The 19,697-nt window shown below is 62.7% G+C and overlaps 1 protein-coding gene across 2 annotated transcripts; it reads right to left on the reverse strand.

The window, feature by feature from the left end:
- Positions 1–521: 521 nt before the first annotated feature.
- Positions 522–19,489, reverse strand: ASIC1 (acid sensing ion channel subunit 1). 2 transcript variants are annotated; one of them, XM_040088370.2, is made up of 12 exons: positions 18,982–19,489; positions 18,175–18,569; positions 17,100–17,295; positions 4,671–4,821; positions 4,110–4,237; positions 3,772–3,922; positions 3,635–3,691; positions 3,402–3,555; positions 3,225–3,316; positions 2,897–2,976; positions 2,700–2,804; positions 522–2,467 (listed from the first exon to the last, which is right to left on the reverse strand). In XM_040088370.2, the coding sequence occupies exons 2-12, from the start codon at positions 18,537–18,539 to the stop codon at positions 2,363–2,365; spliced, it is 1,584 nt and encodes a 527-aa protein (XP_039944304.1). In that variant the 5' UTR covers positions 18,540–18,569; positions 18,982–19,489; the 3' UTR covers positions 522–2,362. The 2 variants fall into 2 exon arrangements, with proteins under 2 accessions (XP_039944304.1, XP_039944303.1); XM_040088369.2 differs by lacking the exons at positions 17,100–17,295; positions 18,175–18,569; positions 18,982–19,489 and adding an exon at positions 5,559–6,431.
- Between the last annotated feature and the right edge of the window lie 208 nt (positions 19,490–19,697).

Genomic DNA, 19,697 nt, shown 5'->3' on the forward strand with positions numbered 1-19,697 from the left:
TCCATGGAGTTCTGAGGGCTTTTTTTGGATGCCCACTGTTGGATCTGCTCTGTTGTTACTTTTGCTCTTTGTTGCTGGAAAATTTTAAGACAAAAGGTGTATTTATATTTGAGGCCGGCTTGCAGGGCTCCTGCCAGGGACAAAATTCTGCCTGGTGACTCCTGTTGGGTGCCAGGTGGGTCCCAAACCGCGGAGGCATTGGAGTTGTCAGGGATTAACAGCTCTGTGAGTGGTAATTTTCCTTTCCCTGCTCGGGAGCAGAAACCAGCTCCCTCTTCCAGCCCTGTCTCCCTTTGGAGCATTCCTTGGGAAGGCAGCGAGGCTGGAGCTCCCAGGACAGGGAGGCTGAGCTCAACCTCAGCTCTGACCCAGGGCAGCTCTGAAGTCTGGCCCAAAGCTCTTTCCTGCCCCTCCCTTTCCTCCAGCTCCAGGAGCATCCCGGGATGAGGCTGTCCCCACCTGCCTCCTCGGGGGAGCATTTCCAGCAGCTCAGCAAGAGAGAAAGGCTCGGCATGGGGGAGTTATATCATTTATATCATTCTTTATATCATCGTTGTTAAGAGTAGCAGGTATTGATGTACAATGCATCTGTCATCTTATTGTGCTTCCTATGAAAATGTGTGTACATAGTACAGATACCGGAGAGAATTCCACACTTTATACACTTGAAGGCATTCAGAGATCAGTAACAGAAAAAAAAAAAAAAAAATGGCACAAGAACAAGGCCTAAATGCTACTGGATGGGTATCTACACTGGCATGATGCATAGATATATATATATATGTACACATATATATATAGTCATATATATTATATATAAGAAATATAAAATGCCAATGACATAATAACAAAAAAAGAGATTTCTTCAACAGGTGAGCCTCAAGGTCAAATCCCAGCCCCATCTTTAAAAGCTTGAATGGGAAAGAGAAGGAAAGAAAATAAATAAATGAAACGCAATGAAACATTAGGAGAAATCCATAAGAAAATTTATGGATGTGGCCGACCCGTCGTCTTTGGGTGATCGCTGAATACAAAGGACTGACCCCCAGTTCCTAATTTTGGTCAGGAAGCAAATAATAAGAATAAAAATGACAAGAATTAAAAAACCAAAACTGCAGTTTAGAAAAAAAGAAAAAAAAAATACTAAAAAGACTTATTGCAAAAGCTCTTAAAGATAAGTAGCACTTGGGCCCGGGGGCTGGGAGACAGACTGGGGGCCAAACGGGGACCCCGGAGGGGAGCAGTGAGTGCCAGTGGGCCCGGGGGCAGCGACCCGGTGGCCACAGACCCCAGCCAGGCCAGGAGAACGGCCCTGGGGACCCACAGACACCCCAAACCCCCCGGGGCAGCGCTGTCGGGGCTCAGTGGGGCTGGAGCTGTGGCCCAGAGCCCCCCGTGAACCCCAGGGAGTTTGGGGCTCCTGCACAGCCAGGAGGGGGTCCCCTGCCGGACTGGGGGCTGTGGCCGAGTGGAGCCAGGTGTTCCTTCTGCCTTTCTCCCCGAGGATGGCTGGGCTTGGGGCCACAGGGTTCCCTGGGGACAGGAGGGACTGCAGGGCAGCGCTGGAACTGGCCAGGCTGCCCAGAGCCCAGGAGGGGTGGGCAGGGAGGGACAGCGCTGGTGTCCTCAGAGCTGAGGTGGCACCTCCGAGCTGAGCCCCCTCTGGTGCTCCCAGGGCTGATCCCGGGGCTGATCCCGGGGCTGATCCCGGGGCTGATCCCGGAGCTGATCCCGGGGCAGGGGCCAAGGAAGATGTTCTGGACAGGTGGAGGTGCTGCATCTTCGCGCCAGGCGGAGCTGCGTTCCCGGGGGACAGAGGCGCTCTCCGGGGACTCCCGGCCTGCTGCCCTGCGCCGGGCGCGCCGGGGGCTCCCCGATGATCCCCCCAGCAGGCACAGGGGGCCCGGCACGCGCGGCCAAGGCGTTGGAGTAGGATGAGCATGGAGACGACGGAGGACAGACGGACAGGGCTGTGGATGGAGACTGCGGCCGAACGGCTGCTTCTTCTTGGCTTCTGGGTTTTAGTTAAAAAGGCCGAGGGGAGCCAAGGGGGAGCCGGGGCAGGCTCGTGCCCTGGCCCACTGTGCGTGTCGCTCCCGCTCCGCGGGATGGCCGGGCTGGAGCATCCTGGAGTCTCTGAAGGAGCAGGGCAGGCGCAGAGCAGCTGCCCCAGGGGCCGCGCCGGGGTCTGGCATTGCTCGACCCCACTGCCCGCCCCGAAATCCGAGGCCGTCGCTTTTGTCCGTGTCCCACCGTGCCGAGGAGCAAAGGCCCCCTAGATGTGTCTCTCTGCTGGCGCTAGCAGGGAGAAGGGCAGCTCTCGCAGGGCTTTGGTAGCTCAGGTTGTACATCCAGGTGTCGGTTAGCAGGTGAAGTCCTCAAAGGTGCCCCGGGCCGGGTGGTGAGGTAGGATGTTGGCTGCGTACGTCATGCCTGCTGGGTGCCCCCGTATGCTTTCACAGGGATTCTGCGGGGTAAATGGAATGTTGGAGCCGCTGCTTTCATCCAGGTCCTTGCAGAGACCCGGCGCCATCCCCCCACAGCATCTCTGCCTGGGCCCTCTGCTCCTTTCCCAGGCACTCCCCAGAACAGCAACTTCCCACCCCCCGGGCCTCTCCCAAGCTGCAGGAGGGGACAGGCAGGAGAGGAGAGGCAGGAGAGGAGAGGCAGGACGGGCCCATGCTGTGCCCCGCACTCACGTGGCGCTTCACGTCGTCCATGCTCAGCGCAACGCCCTTGTCTGTGTTGTTCCTCTTGTGGTTCTTGCGGCACTTGCCCCGCCGGCACAGCCGGTGCTTTATCACCTGCCAGAGCCACGTTTCAGCACCGTGGGGCTCATGGGTGGCTCCCCCCATGTCCCACACGAGCACAGGCATGGGGTGGAGGAGACACTCACCTCATAGGCGTAGTCGAACAGCTCCAGCACTGTCAGGATGCTGGCCCCAATGAACAGCCCCATCTGCCCTCCGATGTCACCTGCAGAGGAGAGGGAAGCCATCAGGGCAGCCTGAGTGCAGAGCTGGGTGGCAGAGGGAGCAGAGAAAGGGGCAGAACTTGTCACTGCCGTGACCGGTGCCTGGTCATGGCAGTGGGGTGCCCTGCTCCACATCTGTGCTCTGGACACATCCCGGTCCCTTGGGGACGGGCTGCGGTGACAGGGCCAGCATGAGACAACCTCAGGCTTGGGGACTGTTACAGGGCTCCCCACTGCCACCAACACTCACCCAGCAACCCGGCCACCTCGTACGCCTTCTTCTGCTCAATTGTCTCGTAGTTCAGGGCTTCAAAGAAGATATCCAGCACCAGGATGTTCTCCCTGTGCAGGACAGAAGTGGCATCAGGCTGCGGTTTGGGATGGAAGGACCAGACCCTGCCCCGCCGCCGTGGCTGCAGCGCCTTACCCGATGTACTGCTCCGACTTGTTGTACTTCTTGGCCAGGTATTTGGCTGAGGCCTTGCTGGGGATCTTCACCATGGAGAGCTCTTTGCCGTAGCGGGTCATGTTGCAGGGCATCTCGCAGATGCAGTACTCGTTGTCCTTCTCCACCAGGAAATCTGTGCGGGGAGAGAGGGGGATGGCGAGATGGAGAAACCCAACCCCGCAGCTCCGTCCCACAGGGCAGGGCAGCCTCACCTAGGGCCGGATCCGCGCACTCCTTGTACTGCTCCGGGGTGCAGTAAGGGGCATCGCCTGCGGAGACACACAGCAGGTTTTCCAGGTGGGACCACGCTGGAGGGCTGGGCCGGGGCCAGGCCGGGCACGGGGCTCACCTGGCATGTGCACCATGCGGCAGTTGCAGTTCTCCACCAGGTAGCGGGTCTCGCAGTCGATCCGACAGGCCGTGATGCTGTAGGTGTCGTAGAACTCCGAGTCGCCCGCCACGGCCTTGCAGTCACCCCAGGGAGGTGGCAGGTAGATGAGCTGGAAGGGGAGAGAAGCCAGCAGTGAGGAGAGAACCCCTCCCAGTGTGGCAGGGGACAGACACCTCGTGGCATTGGTCCCCAGGACCGGGTTCTCCTCTCCATGTGTGGGGACAGGGGCACAGCGAGGAGGCTCTGCTCCCTCAGCGCAGGGTGGGAGGGACATCCCAGACCTGCCCAGTTCCTACCCTCTGCTCCTGGCAGGACACAAAGGTCTGGAAGCCGGGAGCCACCCCGAAGCCCAGCTGGTCGATCAGCGGGGGCTCGTCCTGGCTGTGGATCTGCACCTTGATCCCGGCTTCGAACGAGGTCTCATCTGCGGCAGAGAGAAGTGGGGTGAGCACAGCACTGTCCCTGCTCCTGAGGGTGACCACAGCTTCTGCCTCCCACGCTTCCCCTGGGCCATGCATCCACGTGTCCATCCATCTGTCTGTCTGTTTGCTGCACTGTGTCCTTGCCCCCCCACCCCGACCCCCCCTGCTCCACACCCAGGAGTGTGGCAGGGAAAGTATTTGCCTCTATTTATAAACAAGTGATGGCTGCGTGTCTAAACGATGGGGAGTTGCCATGGCAAAGAGCAAAGACAAGGAGGAAAAGGGAAAGAAAAGACCAGAAGTGATGAGAAATGGAAGGAGGGAAGAGAAGGGAGCCTCAGGGATGTGGATCCGTGGTGTGGGGAGGTGGGGAGGGGCTGGGCAGCACCCCAGGAGCTGCGGGTGACTGGGTGGACGCCCTGGGGCAGTGGTTACCTGTTTCCCCCCACACTGGCAGGTACTCGTCCTGCTGGATGTCCAGCATGATCTCCAGGCCATTGCCAGTTCCCCCCTTCATGGTGATCAGCCGCGGCTTCCCGTCCTGGCCCGCATTGAAGGTGTAGCACTTCCCATAGCGGGTGAAGACCTGCAGGAGAGGACACAGCGCTGAGGCTGAGGCCCCTCTGTGTGGAGCCACAGCACAGAGCCAGGAGAGCGTCCCCAGCCCCAAAACCCATCCAGCCCAGCCTGGGCACTGTCTGACCCGGGCTCCTGACCCACGGGATCTCTCAGTGTTGGAACTGCTCGTCTTGGCCCTGCTGGAGGAGGAGATCTTCCCACAGGGATGGACACAGAGGAGACACTGCAGATTTACAACACCTCAGCCCAGAGAGCCCACAGCAGCTGTGGCTCCCCAGGGTGGTGGCACTCAGCCCGATGCCTGCACTGGCGCCTCCTCCAAGCCCTCCTCCATCCCTGCAGAGGATGGGGCTGGACGGGATCCTGGACCCCCCCATCGCTCCTCGAGCTGGAACCAGCTCTCGCCTCCGGCAGCCGGCACGGCCCCAGCACCGCGGAGCTGCTGCCAGCCTGGGCAGGGGCACGTGAGGCCAGTGGGCTCACGGCACACGGTGCCCCACAAACCCTGATGCCACCAGGATGGAGGTGCCAGGCACCTGCTCGGCAAGCACAGCCCCGGGGATACGCTCCACGTCTCACCAGAGCATCTCCACCGCCGGTGCCATCCCCAGCTCTGGCAGATGGGGCTGAAATATCAGCCTGTCCCCGAGCCGGCTCCGAGGGCAGCATCACCTGCCGTGCCTGATCCGACACCGATCAGCTCCGGAGCCGCTCCCCGTGCCAGGCCGCCCTGGGGCTACTCACCGGCGCAAAGTCCCCGGGGCCGCAGCGCTGGCCGCGGTAGCTGCAGCTCAGCAGCATGTCCTCCAGCTGGTGGCAAGTGCGGTTGAAAAACCCGTACAAATTTAGGGGCTCGTCCTCCTCCCAGGGGCCGGGCCGGGCCGGGGCGAAGCCCAGCTCCATCCCGGGCTCGTAGTCGACCAGGGGGGCCAGGTAGAGCAAGTCCTCGTGGCTGAGCTGCGAGAGCCGCACACGGTTGATGTTGCAGAAGGTGACGGCGGGGAAGGTCATCTCGGGGCTGTCCTCCTCGCTGAGCAGCGTGACGTGGTGGTACTCCAGGTAGTAGGCGATGCGGTCAGCCACCTGGTAGAGGAAGACGGAGAGGGAGAGGAGGAAGGCCAGCGCCCACAGCGCCTGCCGGGCGCCCAGGCTGCCCTCCACGAAGATGTGGCTCAGCCCGTGCAGGGTGCAGCTGCTGGCAAAGGCCACGAAGTCCGTGGTAGCCGCTGTGTCCTCCTGGTCCTCTTCATCCTCCTCCTGCCCGTACAGGAACTCGTCTGCTTCATCATCTCCCTTCCCAGTGGCTGCAGCATCTTCTGGTCCTTCCTCACTGGAGAAGGAGATGGTGCAGAATATCTGGAGAGGCATTGCCCAGCCTGGGGATCCCAGCTGCAGTGTGGAAGTCCTGGCTCTGGTCTGGGGGTCCTGGCCCCTGCCCCAGCCTGGGGGTCTTCAGTCAGTTCCTTGGTGGAGTGGGGCTGGGGGCAGCAGGGGAAGGGGAAGGGGCAAGTTCAGAGAGGAGAAAGGGAGAAGGGAAAAGGAGTGAGGCGAGCGGGAATGAGGGAGAGAAGCAGAGGGATGCTCGCAGGGGCCGGAGCGAGGAGGGTATATCAGGAGCAGGAGGGGAGGAGGAGCGAGGGGCGGTTCCACGGGCTCCCCGGGCCCCCCGGGACCGGCCGGCTCCGGCTGCCAGAACGGAGCAGAGACATCACCGGCTCCAGGAGCGCCGTGGGAGCTCCCAGCGCTGCCTGGGGGCCCGAGGGGCTGCCAGGCTGGGGGCACACAGTGTGTGCAGGTGTGCAGGCACCCGGCGCCGCGTCCCCACGCCGTGCCCTCCATCCTTGTGTGGTCTGGCCCTGGCAGCCCAAGCGGCTGCTCCAGCCAGGCCCAGGCCCTCCCTGCTGGGTCCCCGGCTGTCTCCAGAGCCGCCGTATGCCAGGCTCTCTGCACTCGTCCCCAGGGCAGCTGGAGCCAGAGGTTTTCCCAAATGCCCGTGACACTGTCCTGGTTCAGCGGCGCTCCGGGCGGGGGGAAGGATGCCGTGGTGTCCTGGCAGTGCCCACCCCTGCAGGTTCATCCCCCTGTGCTGCAGGGCACCGGCGTGTGTCCGTGAGGATCCCGCAAGTCCGACATTCCAGATGGTGTGAGGTCTGTCCTCCTCTGAGCAGGGTTGGTCTTGGCAGGATTTGGGTGCTGTCCAGGCACCGAGTCCTTCTGCAGAGCCCAGCCAGTGCTGGGCACGTCACCTCGTGCTTCGGATGCCAGTGGGGCACGGGGAGCCACCTCTTCCCTCAGGGAATGGCATCCAGGCCTGCTGCAGGAAGCTGGGATGGAGCCGGTGGCTGCTCGGAGCACAGGCATCTCCTCTCTGCAGCAGCACAGCCCCTGCTCGTGGTTTGCTGTTTTCCTGTACTCAGCACTTCATAAAAGCATCCAGAGACCGCAGAGCAATCTCCAGCCCCATCCCGGCACCGCCGAACAGCCGGGGGGAGAATCGAAATCCGGCAGCACTGGGATGTGCAGGGGCTGGATGGGAGGTTCGGGCTGGTGCCTGCGTGGGAGAAGCTCACCCCAACCCCTCAGTTCAGCCGCTGTCTCCTTCCCCGTGCACCCTGCGGGGTTCCCGATGCCTGAGCGCATCCCGGTGCTCACAGACACCACAAATTGGGAGAACAAATCAGTCAGGAACTCAGTGAAAATCTCATCTGAGTCCAGCACAGTTATTTGAGATTCCTGGGCAGGTGATGCCGGTGGAATGGGCGCTGGGGATCCCTGCCAGGGCAGTGATCCATGAAGTGACAGTGGGTTGTCCCATCCTGGGGCTCTCCAAGCTCAATATTCCCTTCACTAGGGCCCTTGTATAAGAGGGACACTGGCAGATGCCACCTGGGGCCTGAGAGAAAGTGTGGGTGACCTTGGGGACAAGCACCAGAGCCACGGGATGAAATTTCATCGGGCCAAGATCAAGGTTACACCTTCTGGGAGCACCCCAGAGAATCTGAGATGAAAACTTCTCCTGGAAAAGAGAGGCAGGAGCACCCCAGAGAATCTGAGATGAAAACTCCTCCTGGAAAAGAGAGGCGGGAAGTGGATCGGGTGTCTGGGGGCCAGCAGGGCGTGGGGGCCAGGGCACAGGTGTGCTGTGTTTGATGGGGACGAGCTGCAGCTGCAGGGCAGGGCTGCAACAGCATCGGGGCTGCTGGGAGTGGGTTTGGAAGAGTTGGGCTGGGAACACACTGGGCTGATCCCACACAGACTGGCACTGCAGGATTTCTTGTCCGGGAGGAGCAGGTAGGAGCTCTCTGGGGCTGGGATTTCTGGTGCTCCCAGTTCCTGCGCCACGGCTGTTGGGAGGGAGAGGAGAAGGGAAATGGAGCTGAGGAATTGCAGGTTGAGGGGGTTGTTTAGCCCCGGCAGGGCTCGGACAGAGGAGCGGGGCTGCTCCAGTCCCGGAGGGTGCGAGCGAGGGGCGGGCCCGCTCCCAGCGCGGGGAGGTTTAATGTGTCTTCTTGGGAGCAATTGCAGCAGGGAGAGAGAGAGAAAGATGCCGTAATGAAAACATTCCATCATCGACTGGGGCCATTAACCTGCTTCGCTCGGCTTAAACAGCTCGCGGGGAGCGCCAGGGCCGGCTCCCAGCAGCCGGGCGGGGCGGGAGGACGAGCAGGGCCCGGCTCCGGTTACGGCCACCTGTCCCGGCAGCGACACCCGAGCCGGGGTCAAGGTGACCGGGGACGGCCGCAGCCTGGGGCACGGTGGCACCAGCGCCAAGGGGAGCGTGTCCTGACCCCCGGAGCGGGGACAAAGCGTGCTTGCAGGCAGGGAGGTGCCGTCCCGGTTTGTGAGAGTTTTGGAGATGCTGGAGGAGTCCTTGGGCTCGTTCCAGCTCCTCCCTCGCCGGGAGTTATTTTTACCCTCTCTCAGGTAAAGCTCCGGCGGGGGCGAGGGCCGGGGGATGCTATAATTAGCCGTGACATCAGCCCGGCGCTGGGGTGGTGCCGCCACACCCGACCCGGCGCTGGGCCCGGGGATGCTCGGTGCCCTCCCCGCCCCACGGAGAGGCGTGGGACGGGAGAAGGAGATGGGTTTTTCCTGCCTCCGGAACCGTGCTTGGCCGCTGTCCCGGGGCGGTTCGGCCCCGCTCGCTGCTCTGCAGCTCCTCACGGGCCTGGGAAAGGAGGTTTCCCGGAGCGGGGGAGCACGGAGGCGGCGGGGGGGAAGCGGGAGCGGGATTTGACGGCAGCAACAGCACATTTCACAGCCTGTCACGCTTTAATGGCAGAGGAGATCAAAGCCGGGATGGAGTTATTCATAGAGATAAACCAATCCCCGAGGAGGCGAGGAGAAAACAACATTGCAAGCTCTGTTATCCCAGGTCTCCGAGCCCCGGGGAGGCTGTCGCCGAAAGCGCCCCGGGAGCTGGACCCGCTCGGTTTTGTCACGGGCACTGCCCGTGTCTGCCAAGGACTGCCCGGCCCGGGGCTGAGCCGCGCTCCTCATCCCTGGGGATGCCCGGAGGTCGGAGCTGGCTGCTGGGGTGAGCAGCACTTGGGGGTGAGCATCTGGGGCAGATGGAGGCTCCCCAGCTGGGCTCACACCACGCACCCGCGTGTGCGAGTCGAAAGGGAGAAAAATGAGTTTTTCCACGTGGCTTGGCCCAGGGATGCGCTTTGCAGCTCCCAGAGCTGCCAAGATGGTGGTGGAGGCACCGGCAGCGCTGCCACCGCTGCTCGGGGCGGGATGAGCCGCTCTGGGACTGCTCCAGGGCTGCAGATCCCTCCCTGACCCTGGCGAGAGACAGAGCAGAGGCAGCCAAGCAAGGTGGGATTGCCCGGGCAGGCGGGATCCGTGCCGGGACTAATCCTGCACCCCTTATCAGATGCTGCCACCTTGCCTCGGCTCGCTCCACCAGCCAAGCCGGGCACAGCTTGTGTTATCCGGCCCTTTATCCCCCAGATTAGACGCTTCACAGTGGATTAGCATGTCACATTCTAATGCAGAAAAATTGATGATTAAAAAGGAGTTTTTCCTCTGTATTATTCCCCACCTCCGCCTCCTCTCCACCCCGTCCCTGCAGGCCCACCAGCCCCAGCCACGGGCACCGGTGGTGCCGGAGTCGCATCCCTGGATCAAACAGGGAGCGGGAAACAGGAAACCAGAGGAAACTGCATCCCGGCTGCTTCTGGTGGCGGGGTCCGGTGCTCCAGGTCCCTGTGCCATTCCAGTCCCGTGTTCCCGGCTGCAGACTCAGCACCTGCAGCACAGGACTTTAATAAAAAGCACATTATGGTGAGTAATGTGCTAAGTGGACTTCATTATAGAGCCAGGGCCTCCCTGGATCCCGTCGTTCCATATGATTTCATATCAGATGAGCCTTATCTCCTCTCCAAACGCTTCCATTTAAACTCTATTAATCTTTCAAAGCTTTCCTGGGCAGGCTCTTCCCAGCCAGCCCTGCGGGGTGCCGGTGCTGCTGCCCCGGGCACCGAGGCCACCTGCAGCCACGCTGGCCCGGGGTGTCGGGGGGCTCAGCCGGGACCCCCCCGCAGCTCCTTGGGCAGTCGAGCGTGTCCCGGAGCCTTGGCCGTGATCTGCTGTGACGGCTCCGCCGCCTCCTCCTCCCCAGGATCTGTTTACGCTCCTGTAATTGAAGCAGTTTGTGCTGCTGGGAGCTCCCCGGTGCTTTACCCGCTGGCAGTGTCCCTCTGTGCCGCGCAGAGGTCACCAGGACTGCGCCGAGGTGCCGCTAATTCCCATGCATCCGGGGGTATTCCTGTGGATCCTTATCCCAGCGCCTCCCCGTGCTTCCTGCCGATCGGGAGTTACCCGTAAGCAGGTTGCGATTTTTTCCGACATCCTTCACAATGGCTCAGACAGTTCACGCAGGCAGATTCGAGCTGGCGGTTTTATTGGAGGTGGGGAAAAACCCGCGGTGTTCCGGTCTGGTCTCCTTGCTGCGCTCGCTCCGGCTCCGCACGGATCACGCTTTTCAAATCTCATCTAATCCGAGCAGAGCAGTCACACAGCCCTGGCACGCGGTGCCTCTGGAAGGGTCTCCCCGTCCCTGCCAGGAGAGCAGGGGTTTAAAATCCCTGATAAATCAAAGTGGGTGGGAACACCCTGCCCCAGCTCCGTCCTTGGGCTGAGAGCCTGGATAAAAACACATCAAACCCTCCACGCAGAAAAAAACCCCTCCAAAAATAATTAATTGGTTATAATATCCAAGTGTGGGGGCTGTTTAAATAAATAAGAGCTGGTGAGGAGCTCCTTGAGCCCTGGCTGGAGCAGGAATTGCAGCGCTGCCTCGGGAGCCCCGGCCAAGCTCCACAGGCAATAAAACACAGGTGGCTCAAAACAGCCAGAGAAATTAAACTGAGGCAAAAAGGCCACGAGACCGTTAATTTCCTGCTCTCCCTGTGGAGATCTGTGGCTCCAGAGGCTCAGGGGATCTGCCCCCCTCCAGCCTGGCTTCTCCCCACTTGATATCAGGGAGAGAGGGGAAAATGGCACCGGGAGGTTCCTGGGCAGGTTCATTGGATCCCTCAGAGAGCACCTTGCTCTTGCCCATCCTGGGGCTGGGAAAACTCCAAAGGGAAGCGGAGGGGAATGACCTGGAACCCCTCACACGCTGGTGCTGTCCAGGGCTGTGCTCCCAGCCCGTGCATCCCCTGGGACACACGTGCCCTGTCCTCAGCCGTGAAATCCTCACCTCCGTTGCGGTCGCATACCACTCGAAAGCCTCCTCATCTCTTCCAGCAGCCACAGATGCCATTACGGCTTATTAATAATCATTAATAATTCATTTGTTAATGAGTCGTTCTGTGCAAAGGCATTGCAAGAGGAACAGGATTGGCCAGAGGTGAAGCTGAGACGCTCTGAGCTCTTGGCGTGACACCTCTGGGTGTGTGGTGCCTCCGGGTGTGCGGGACCCCTCTGGGTGTGCAAAAGCGCTTTGGGGTGTGAGTGTGACACCTCTGGGTGTGCAAAGCGCTCTGGGGTGCGAGTGTGACACCTCTGGGTGTGCAAAGCGCTTTGGGGTGCGAGTGTGACACCTCTGGGTGTGCAAAGCGCTCTGGGGTGTGACATCTCCACACGTGCAAGGTGCTCTGTGTGTGTGTGACCCCTCTGGATGTGTGCAGAGCTTTGAGGGTGTGTGACCCCTCTGGGTGTGCGGGGGGAGCTGCTGGGGCTGGGCCTGGCCCCCCGGGCAGAGCCAGGGCCTCAATGAGACCGGCTGAGCCTGACCCTGACCCCACAAGTCCTTCTCCTCCACTCCCACTGTTCTCCAGAGCTGGGAGGTTCAGCGCTGGACGCGCCATTCACAGCTCTGATGAAGGGGCTGCAGGCACGTGGAGGCCTCTCGCTGTGCCACGCCAGCGCTGTGTTCTCATCCCTCTCGTTCCTGATCCTCTTCTGCCCCGTCCTGGCCGAGGTCAGTTGTGGTGGGCTCAGCGGTGCCGGTCCCACACAGCCACGGCTCCGGGGCCGTGCCGCGGCGTCGCTGTCCTGCCGCAGAGGGAGAGCGGCTTCCCACAAGAGTTCCCGTCCACGCTGGTGTCGGTGTGGGGTCAGCAAAGCCACAAGCAGCCGAGGGCTCCCCAGTCCTCCTGCCTGACCAGGTCTGGGAATGCTTGGGCGAAGCTGGGACGAGGAGGCAGCTGAGGAGCAGCGCCTGAGCGTCTCTGCTCCGTGCCCGAGGGTGAAAGAGCTCACGGCTGCTTTCCGGATGATTTGCTTTGAGCAAAATACAGCGATAGGGGGAAAACCTCCGAGGTGCCGAGCAGACACCAGAGCTGGGGCGCTCCCAACCCGCTGCTCTTCCCAGGAGAGCCGAGTCAGCCCCAGCAAACGGCTGCGGTCCCGTGCGCGGCGGCTCCTCTGCTCCATCGCCTCCGATTATCTCGCGCCGTGTCCCGCCGGGTTTGCTTCGCTCATCTGGAAAACGGGGCAACCTCGGGGGTCAAACTGCCCAGAGAGGCCGATGCGGGGGCTGAGCCCGGGCGGGGTTTGCCGATGATCCAGGTGAGGATGCTCAGCCGGGCCCCCTGGGAGCACCAGCGGGATGCCCGAGGTGAATCAGTGCTCAGAAACAACGGACACACGCCAGCAGTTTCCAGCGCTTATAAGTTATTTAGGAGCCTGTGTGCCGCTTTAAAAAGTGATTTGCATAAATCGTTCGAATCTCTTACAGAATTTGTAAATGCACCGGCTCCGCTGGGGACCGTGGCGGGATCTGCCGGAGCTCGGAATGCTGCTGGGAACCAGCCCCACACCGGGGCGGGACTATCTGGGGCCAGCAGCCGCGCCCGGTGCCCACACGCTGTCCCCAAGTTGTTTTTCCAGAGCCAGATGGACCCATGCGGTTTGTTTATTAACTGTCAAAAGCTCCAGGAAATGTCTGGGTATCAGTAATTCCCGCGCCCGGTCTCTCCAGCTGTGTTGGAGATGCTTCTCACTCCGGCTCCGTGATTATCCACTAACGCTGCGCCGCGGGGGAGCTCCGCTCGCCACGGGGCTCCGGGCTTGTGACTGCCGTGGGGCCGTGTGGGGCCGGGGCTGCATTTGGGGTCCCCTGGAAGGGGCTGGGGCCTGGATCCCGCAGGGCTGAGAGCCAGGGAGAGCAGGGGCCAGCAGCACCCCCGGGATGAGCACCCCTGAGCGTGTCCCACCGTGCCCATCCCTCCGAGCTCCCACGGTGCTGCAGGATACCCCGGCACCCCCCAACAGCGCGGCTTTGAACCGCACAGGGGGCTTTTTTGGTGGGGAGAAGCTGCCGTGCTCCCGGGGTGGCAGGAGCAGAGCTCCAACGCGCCCCAGCTGGAGCGAGGTGGGCTGAGCAGGGAGCCCAGGGGTGCAGAGAGGTTTTGGGGGTGCAGAGGGGGACACTCTGGGGATCAGCAGAGTCTGAGGGGCGCAGCAGAACCTGGTGGCATCTAGCGGGGTTCTCCAAGGTGCAGTGGGGTCAGGAGGAGGGTGGGGAGGCTCAGCAGGGAGCAGCGGGGTGCTGTGGGGTGCCGTGGGGTGCTGTGGGGAACAGGATCTGTTCTCCAGCACAGGAGCTCCCGCAGTGCTCCGGAGATGGGAGGAAGGAGAGGAGGAGTGTGGCTGGGGTTTGCTGCTGACCCTTCCCGCTCCCTGCCTGCCTCCCCCTCTCTGTGCACCCGGTGTTTCCAGGGCAGAGGATGCAGAATCCAATGCAAAAGGCAGCAGCATGATCTCCACGTCAAACTCAATTCTCCCTAGTGCCAGCTCAACCCCGGAGCCTCATGGAAAGAGTCCAGAGGTCTCAATCCTCTCCAGCTCATCGAGGCTGCCCCATGCCCAGGGCTCCAGGCCCAGCCACCGTGGCCTGGAGCAGGATGGTGACGGGGAGCTGGGATGGGGCTCTCCCTGGGATGGGTTCACGGGCTGTGAGAAGGAAAAGCTGCAAATGCACATCGTGCCACCCCAGGCACAGCCTCTCCTGTCCCCCCTGGCTGCACCGACACCCAAAGGCGCTCCCCAAGCACAGGGCACCGTCCCGAGGTTTCGCACAGCCACGATTCCCACTCTGGGGTGTGCAGAGGAAGCTCATGCTCATCCTCTGCCTTTCTCCTTTCCCCTTTCTCCCTGGGACTCGGGGCCCAGAGCCGGGGCTCGCGGGCCTCTCCCCTGCTGGGTGCGGCGCGGATCCCTGTGGATGCGCGAGGCTCCGGGGGAACCTCACGCTGAGGGGAGGAAGTGCGAGCAGGGAGCCGGGGGGGCCGAGCGCTCCCGCAGCGGAGGGAGGACTCCAGCTCGTAAATAATGAAGTAGGAAGAGTGAAACATTGATCCGTGCTGCTAATGAGGGTGTCAGGGAGCGTGGCCCCGAAATGGGGTGACAGTGAGGGCCGGCCCCCTCCTGCAAAGGAAAACTCTGCCTGTGCCACCCCTGCGTGAGGCTCTGGGCACTGCCCTGGGGATGGGGACATCTCAGCCCGTGTCCCTCAGGGCCGTGTCCCGGGGCGGTCAAGGTTTGTCCCTCAGCTTTGCGTTTGCCTCTCCAGGCTTTAGGGTCGTGCCAGGGTTTTGGGGAGGAGATCATGGAGATCACCCTGTGCTCCCTTGTCCCTGTCCTGGGCTGCTGCAGGAGGGAGCTTTGGTGGACACCGAACACCCCCCTGGTGCTGGAGGGGCTGTGAAGAGCCAGGGCAGAGCTGGGGTTGGCCAAGGGCCCCCCGGTCTTTTTAAAGGGTTCATTCTCCAGCATGGGATGAGTCTGAGCCCGGTCAGCTCCACCACAGCGTCCCTGCACCCTGGGGAACTCTGGCCAGGGGGGCTTGGGCGGGGTGAGCAAGGCCAGGACCCCTGATGTGGCTGGTGATGGCATAGGATGAAAGAGGGGGTGGGAAGAGCCCGAATCACCCCAGGATGGGCTTTTCCAGGGCATCCAGCACGAGCCCCTCCTGCCGGGGGACCCCGTCCTGGCTGCAGGTGGTGCTGAGAGCTGACCTGGGGCTGAGACCAGCCCACAGCCCCCCCCGTGCTGCTCTGGGGGCGCACGGGGGGTCCCTGCTCCGGCGCCGTGCGTGGGGGGACCCGGGCAGGAGGCGGCTCCTCCTCTTTTCGGGTCACCCCGGGTATTTTGGCTCCGGCAGCCCCTCATTTGCATTCGCTGTGGCTGCCCCGAGCCCTCCCTGCTGCCAGGGACAGATAAGGCGGCACCGCGGCGTGCCAGCCCTGGCGCTGCCACCGCTCCTGTGCCGGGCATCAGCATGCGGCCAGCATCGCCCCCCCCGAGACCCCCGGGACCCCCGCCTGGCCCCACTGATCTCCTGGCTGGCCCCATTCACCTCCAGGCTGTCCCCATCACCCCCCTGGTTGTCCCACTCTGCCCCAGGCCGTGGGGTCCGGCCAGTCCCCAGACTCCCCCCAGCAGGATCTCAAGATCTCTCTCCATCTGCCCTGGACTGGTGGGAGAACAGGAGCAGCCCTGGGTGCAAAAGCGCCCCTGGACACTGGAGGAGCGTCCCAGAGCGCAGAGGGGACCCAGCCGCTGTGTGGGAAGGTGGGGTCCCAGCAGGGCAGCGTGGGGTTCATGGCCGGGTGCCGGTCCCCAGCACCCCCAGCCTGGGCAGGGCCACCAGGCCCAGAGCAGCCCCGAGCCTGGCTCAGCCCGTGCAGGGAGCAGCAAGGCAGCAGGGATTTACTGGACACAATTCCCTACAAGCATCTGAGTGCCAGGACCCCATCCCAGCCCCACCACACGCAGAGCTCCCTGCGCCGCGCTGCAAGAGCAACAGAGATACAGCAGAGCAGCTTCCTCTAATCAAATCCATGAAATCATCCCAACCTGCTTGCAAGGAATAATCCAGGCAGGAATAACAAACCAGCTGCGAATCTGTTTGGCTTTTGCCGGTTGAAGGGGATGCAGAACACAGGGATTTGGAGCCCAGCAGATGAAGGGAGGGAAGCTGGGATGAAGGTCCCTGAGGATGGTTCGGCGCAGAAAACGCGACCGTGCCCTGGAAGAGCCGGCGTCGGAACCGGGCACGGGCTGGAGCTGGCCCTGCTGGAGGGGATCCAGCCCCCTCCGGGCTGCAGCGTGCCTCCATTTAACAAATAAAACGCCTCATGGCTGACAACAGACACCTGCTCGTGGAAAGAGCCCGTCACGGGAATTTAATGCCGATGGTTAAAACCACCCGAACTGCGCCGGGAGCTGGGCGGCAGCTCCGCGCGGGACACGAGGGGAACAGCCCTGGGCTGGTGACGAGGGTGGGGACCCTGAAGAGCGCAGGGACACGGGCTCCACGCCGGAGCTGCTCGGGAGCGGCCGCCGAATTGATTAGGCAGCACCCGAATAGCCGGCACTGTTCCGTTCCCAGCTGGATGGGGCCGGGCAGCCACAGGGATAAAGGCTTTATTGTGTGCTGGATCCACCAGCACAAGAACAACCTCCATGGCAGGGCGCAGCACGGAGCCGCTGGGACCCGCGTTCCCAAGGGATTCGGCCATGCGTGCTCTCCCTGCTTTCCCACTGGAGCCTCCTCACCATGGCAGCTTCCAGCCCGGCACAACCCTGCTTTGCAGAGCCCGAATGAGCTCGGGGAGCCGTGCCCACGTGGGAGCAGCCCACGGAGCTGAGCGGAGCCGCACGTGCTCCTGGGGACAACCTGGACCTCCCAAACCCCGGGACACCCCCTTAGTGACGGCGCTGCCAGTCCCTCCCGAGCTGGGGGGGGGCAGGAGCAGCTACAGGTGGGTGAACACCCTCCTTGTGTGGGGGAGAGGTGGCACTGGGCAGGGCCCACGGGTCACTCACCACTTTGAAGTCTTCGGGGGTGCACTGCTCCCCACGGAAGAAGCAGGACAGCAGCATCTCCCGGATGTCGTGGCCAGCCCGGTCGTAAAACTCCAGCATGTTGAAAGGTTTGGGCTTGAAGTTTCGGAAGTTGGCCTTGTCCTGCAGGATTTCCAGCTGCTTCTCGTCGGCTGTCTGGATGTCTGGGATCTCGTATCTTGGGGGAAAGAGCGGGGAGGGGCTCAGGCCGGGCTGTGGAGGGTGCTCCCACTGGCAAAGGGCACTTGGGGTTCCCAGGAGCTCCCCCTGCATGGACCCCACCTCGCACGTGGCATTTCCAGAGCATCCAACGGCACAAAGTGGCCCAGGGGCACAGGGAGATGGCAGAAGGAGGAGAAGCTGGGCAGTGGCCACGTTCCAAACCCGTCCCACTTGCCCCACTGCTGGTCCAGCAGCAGCAGCAGCCCTGGTTGAGGCCACCCAGCCACCTGCCCTGTGCCTTTGGGGGTGTCCTGGTGAGGGCTGAATGTGCTGGGTCTCAGCTCTGCTGTCATGCCTGAAAACCCCTCCCTGGGGCAGGAGAGGGGACAGCAGTGGAGCCCCTTGGCATTGCCGTGGGCAGGGAGCGCACCAGGCTCTCGACAGCAGCTTGGCAGCACCAAGGAGCCGCCACAGCCACAGGTGAGGGGCTTCCACAGCCCAAGGAATGGCACCATCCTGGGCTGCGGGTGACGCTCAGTGGCTTCACCTGCTGGCACCCCCGGCCTCGCTGCATGGGATGGCACCCAGGATGTGGCACTGGAGCCAGGTGTGCTGGCACCCAGGACGTGGCACTGGAGCCAGGTGTGCTGGCACCCAGGACGTGGCACTGGAGCCAGGTGTGCAGGATCCAGACCCACAAGACCCCAGGGGGCTAGCCCTGGCCTTGTTGCATGTGCTGCACCCTGGGGATGGGAGCTGCGTGCGCTGGAGCCATCTGGGGCAGCCCAGAGCGGGAGCCACATGCCCAGGAGCATTGGCAGGACCTGGTGGCTCTTGGCCTCATCCAGACTAACTGAGACCTCACCTGGGGCCACCTCAAGGCACCAGCACCCACCTGTTATTGAGCAAGGCCAGGAGCTCGCCGGCGTGGTACAGGTCGTTCTTGGTCACTCGGCTGAAGCGGAACTCGTTGAGGTTGCAGAAGGTGACGGCGGGGAAGGTGAGCCTGGTGGCCGCCACCTCGTCCAGCTTGGTGACGTGGGGGTACAGGAAGTAGTACTGGATGCGGTTGGTGCAGACGAGGGCGAGCAGCGCCAGCGAGCCCAGGAAGCAAAGCGCCCAGACCACGCGCTTCAGCGACAGCCGCTCGTACGAGAAGATGTGCGAGAGCCCGTGCAGGGTGGAGCTGCTGGCGAAGGCCTGGATGCTCACCGGTTGCCCGCTGTCCACCTCCTCCTCGTCCACTTTCAGGTCCATCATGGTCGGTGCCGGCAGCCCGGGGTGGCCGCTCTGCCAAGGAGGGAGCCCGTGGGTGCCCCGTGGGTGCTGCGGGTGCCCAGCCCACGGCAGCCCCGGGCAGGGACGCGCCCGGCAGCGCCCGCGAGGGGCAGATGCTTCGCTGAGCCCCGCTCTTGCCCCCAAGCCTACATATATATATATATATATATATACACACACACACAGAGACATGCATATAGATATAGACATGTACATAAATACATGCATTTGGATGCAGCCTCTTGCATTTCCTCCCCTCCCACCTCCTCCCTGCCCTCCCCATCCCACGGCAGGATGGGGTGCTGTGCCCCCCCCAACCCCACCTTATCTCCCCCTCCCGTTCCACCTGCCCCAGCGCCCCCTCCACCTCCCACAAATGGCACCGTCGCATCCACAGCCAGACGAAGGAATCAGGGATGCAAACCTGGGATCAGGGCCGGCGGCCGTGGCTGGAGCTGGGCTCGCGTTGCTGCGCCGCGGGAGCCGGGGCTGGGATGAGCCTCTCGCCGCCGGCGGGGAGCAGGGGAGCGGAGATGTGCAGGCACCGAGGGTGCTGAGGCACCGAGCCCGGCAGCGGCGGGTGAACCGGAAAAGAAGCGGGGGGAATAAAAATAGCCTCGTTGGTACCTTGGTGCAAGCGTGGGAGCGGGGATGCGCCGGGGCCTCAGCGCCGCGCGGGGGGACCGCGGGCGACCATCGCTGGAGAGGAGGCAGCTGCCGTGTGCGAGCAGATAAGAGGAGGAGAAGGAAGGCGAGCAGGAGGCTGCTTCCCTGCCAAACACATGGATACCTCCCCCTGTGGCTATCTGGGAGCTGGTGATTTCTTCAGATGCATAATCCGCATGAAGTCATTGTCTGAGCGCTGGTGGGGCCGGAGGCCGCGGAGCGGTGAGGGGTGCCGCAGGCCGGTGGGCAGCGAGGAGGAGGAGGAGAAGGAGGAGGAGGAGGAGGAGGAGGAGGAGGAGGGAGAGGCGCAGGAGCGGCGCTCCAGCGATTGCAGGCGCTGGCAGGGGCTGTTGGTGCTGCTGCCGTGTGCATGTGGGTAATGTGTGTGTGCGTGTGCGTGTGCCGCTCCCATCCCCCAGCGCCTTCCAGGGATGCTCCGGCTCCTCGCTCCGCCGGAGCCCCCGGACCCCCCCA

This window comes from Hirundo rustica, chromosome 30 (assembly GCF_015227805.2).
Source record: "Hirundo rustica isolate bHirRus1 chromosome 30, bHirRus1.pri.v3, whole genome shotgun sequence".
Classification (NCBI taxonomy): domain Eukaryota; kingdom Metazoa; phylum Chordata; class Aves; order Passeriformes; family Hirundinidae; genus Hirundo; species Hirundo rustica.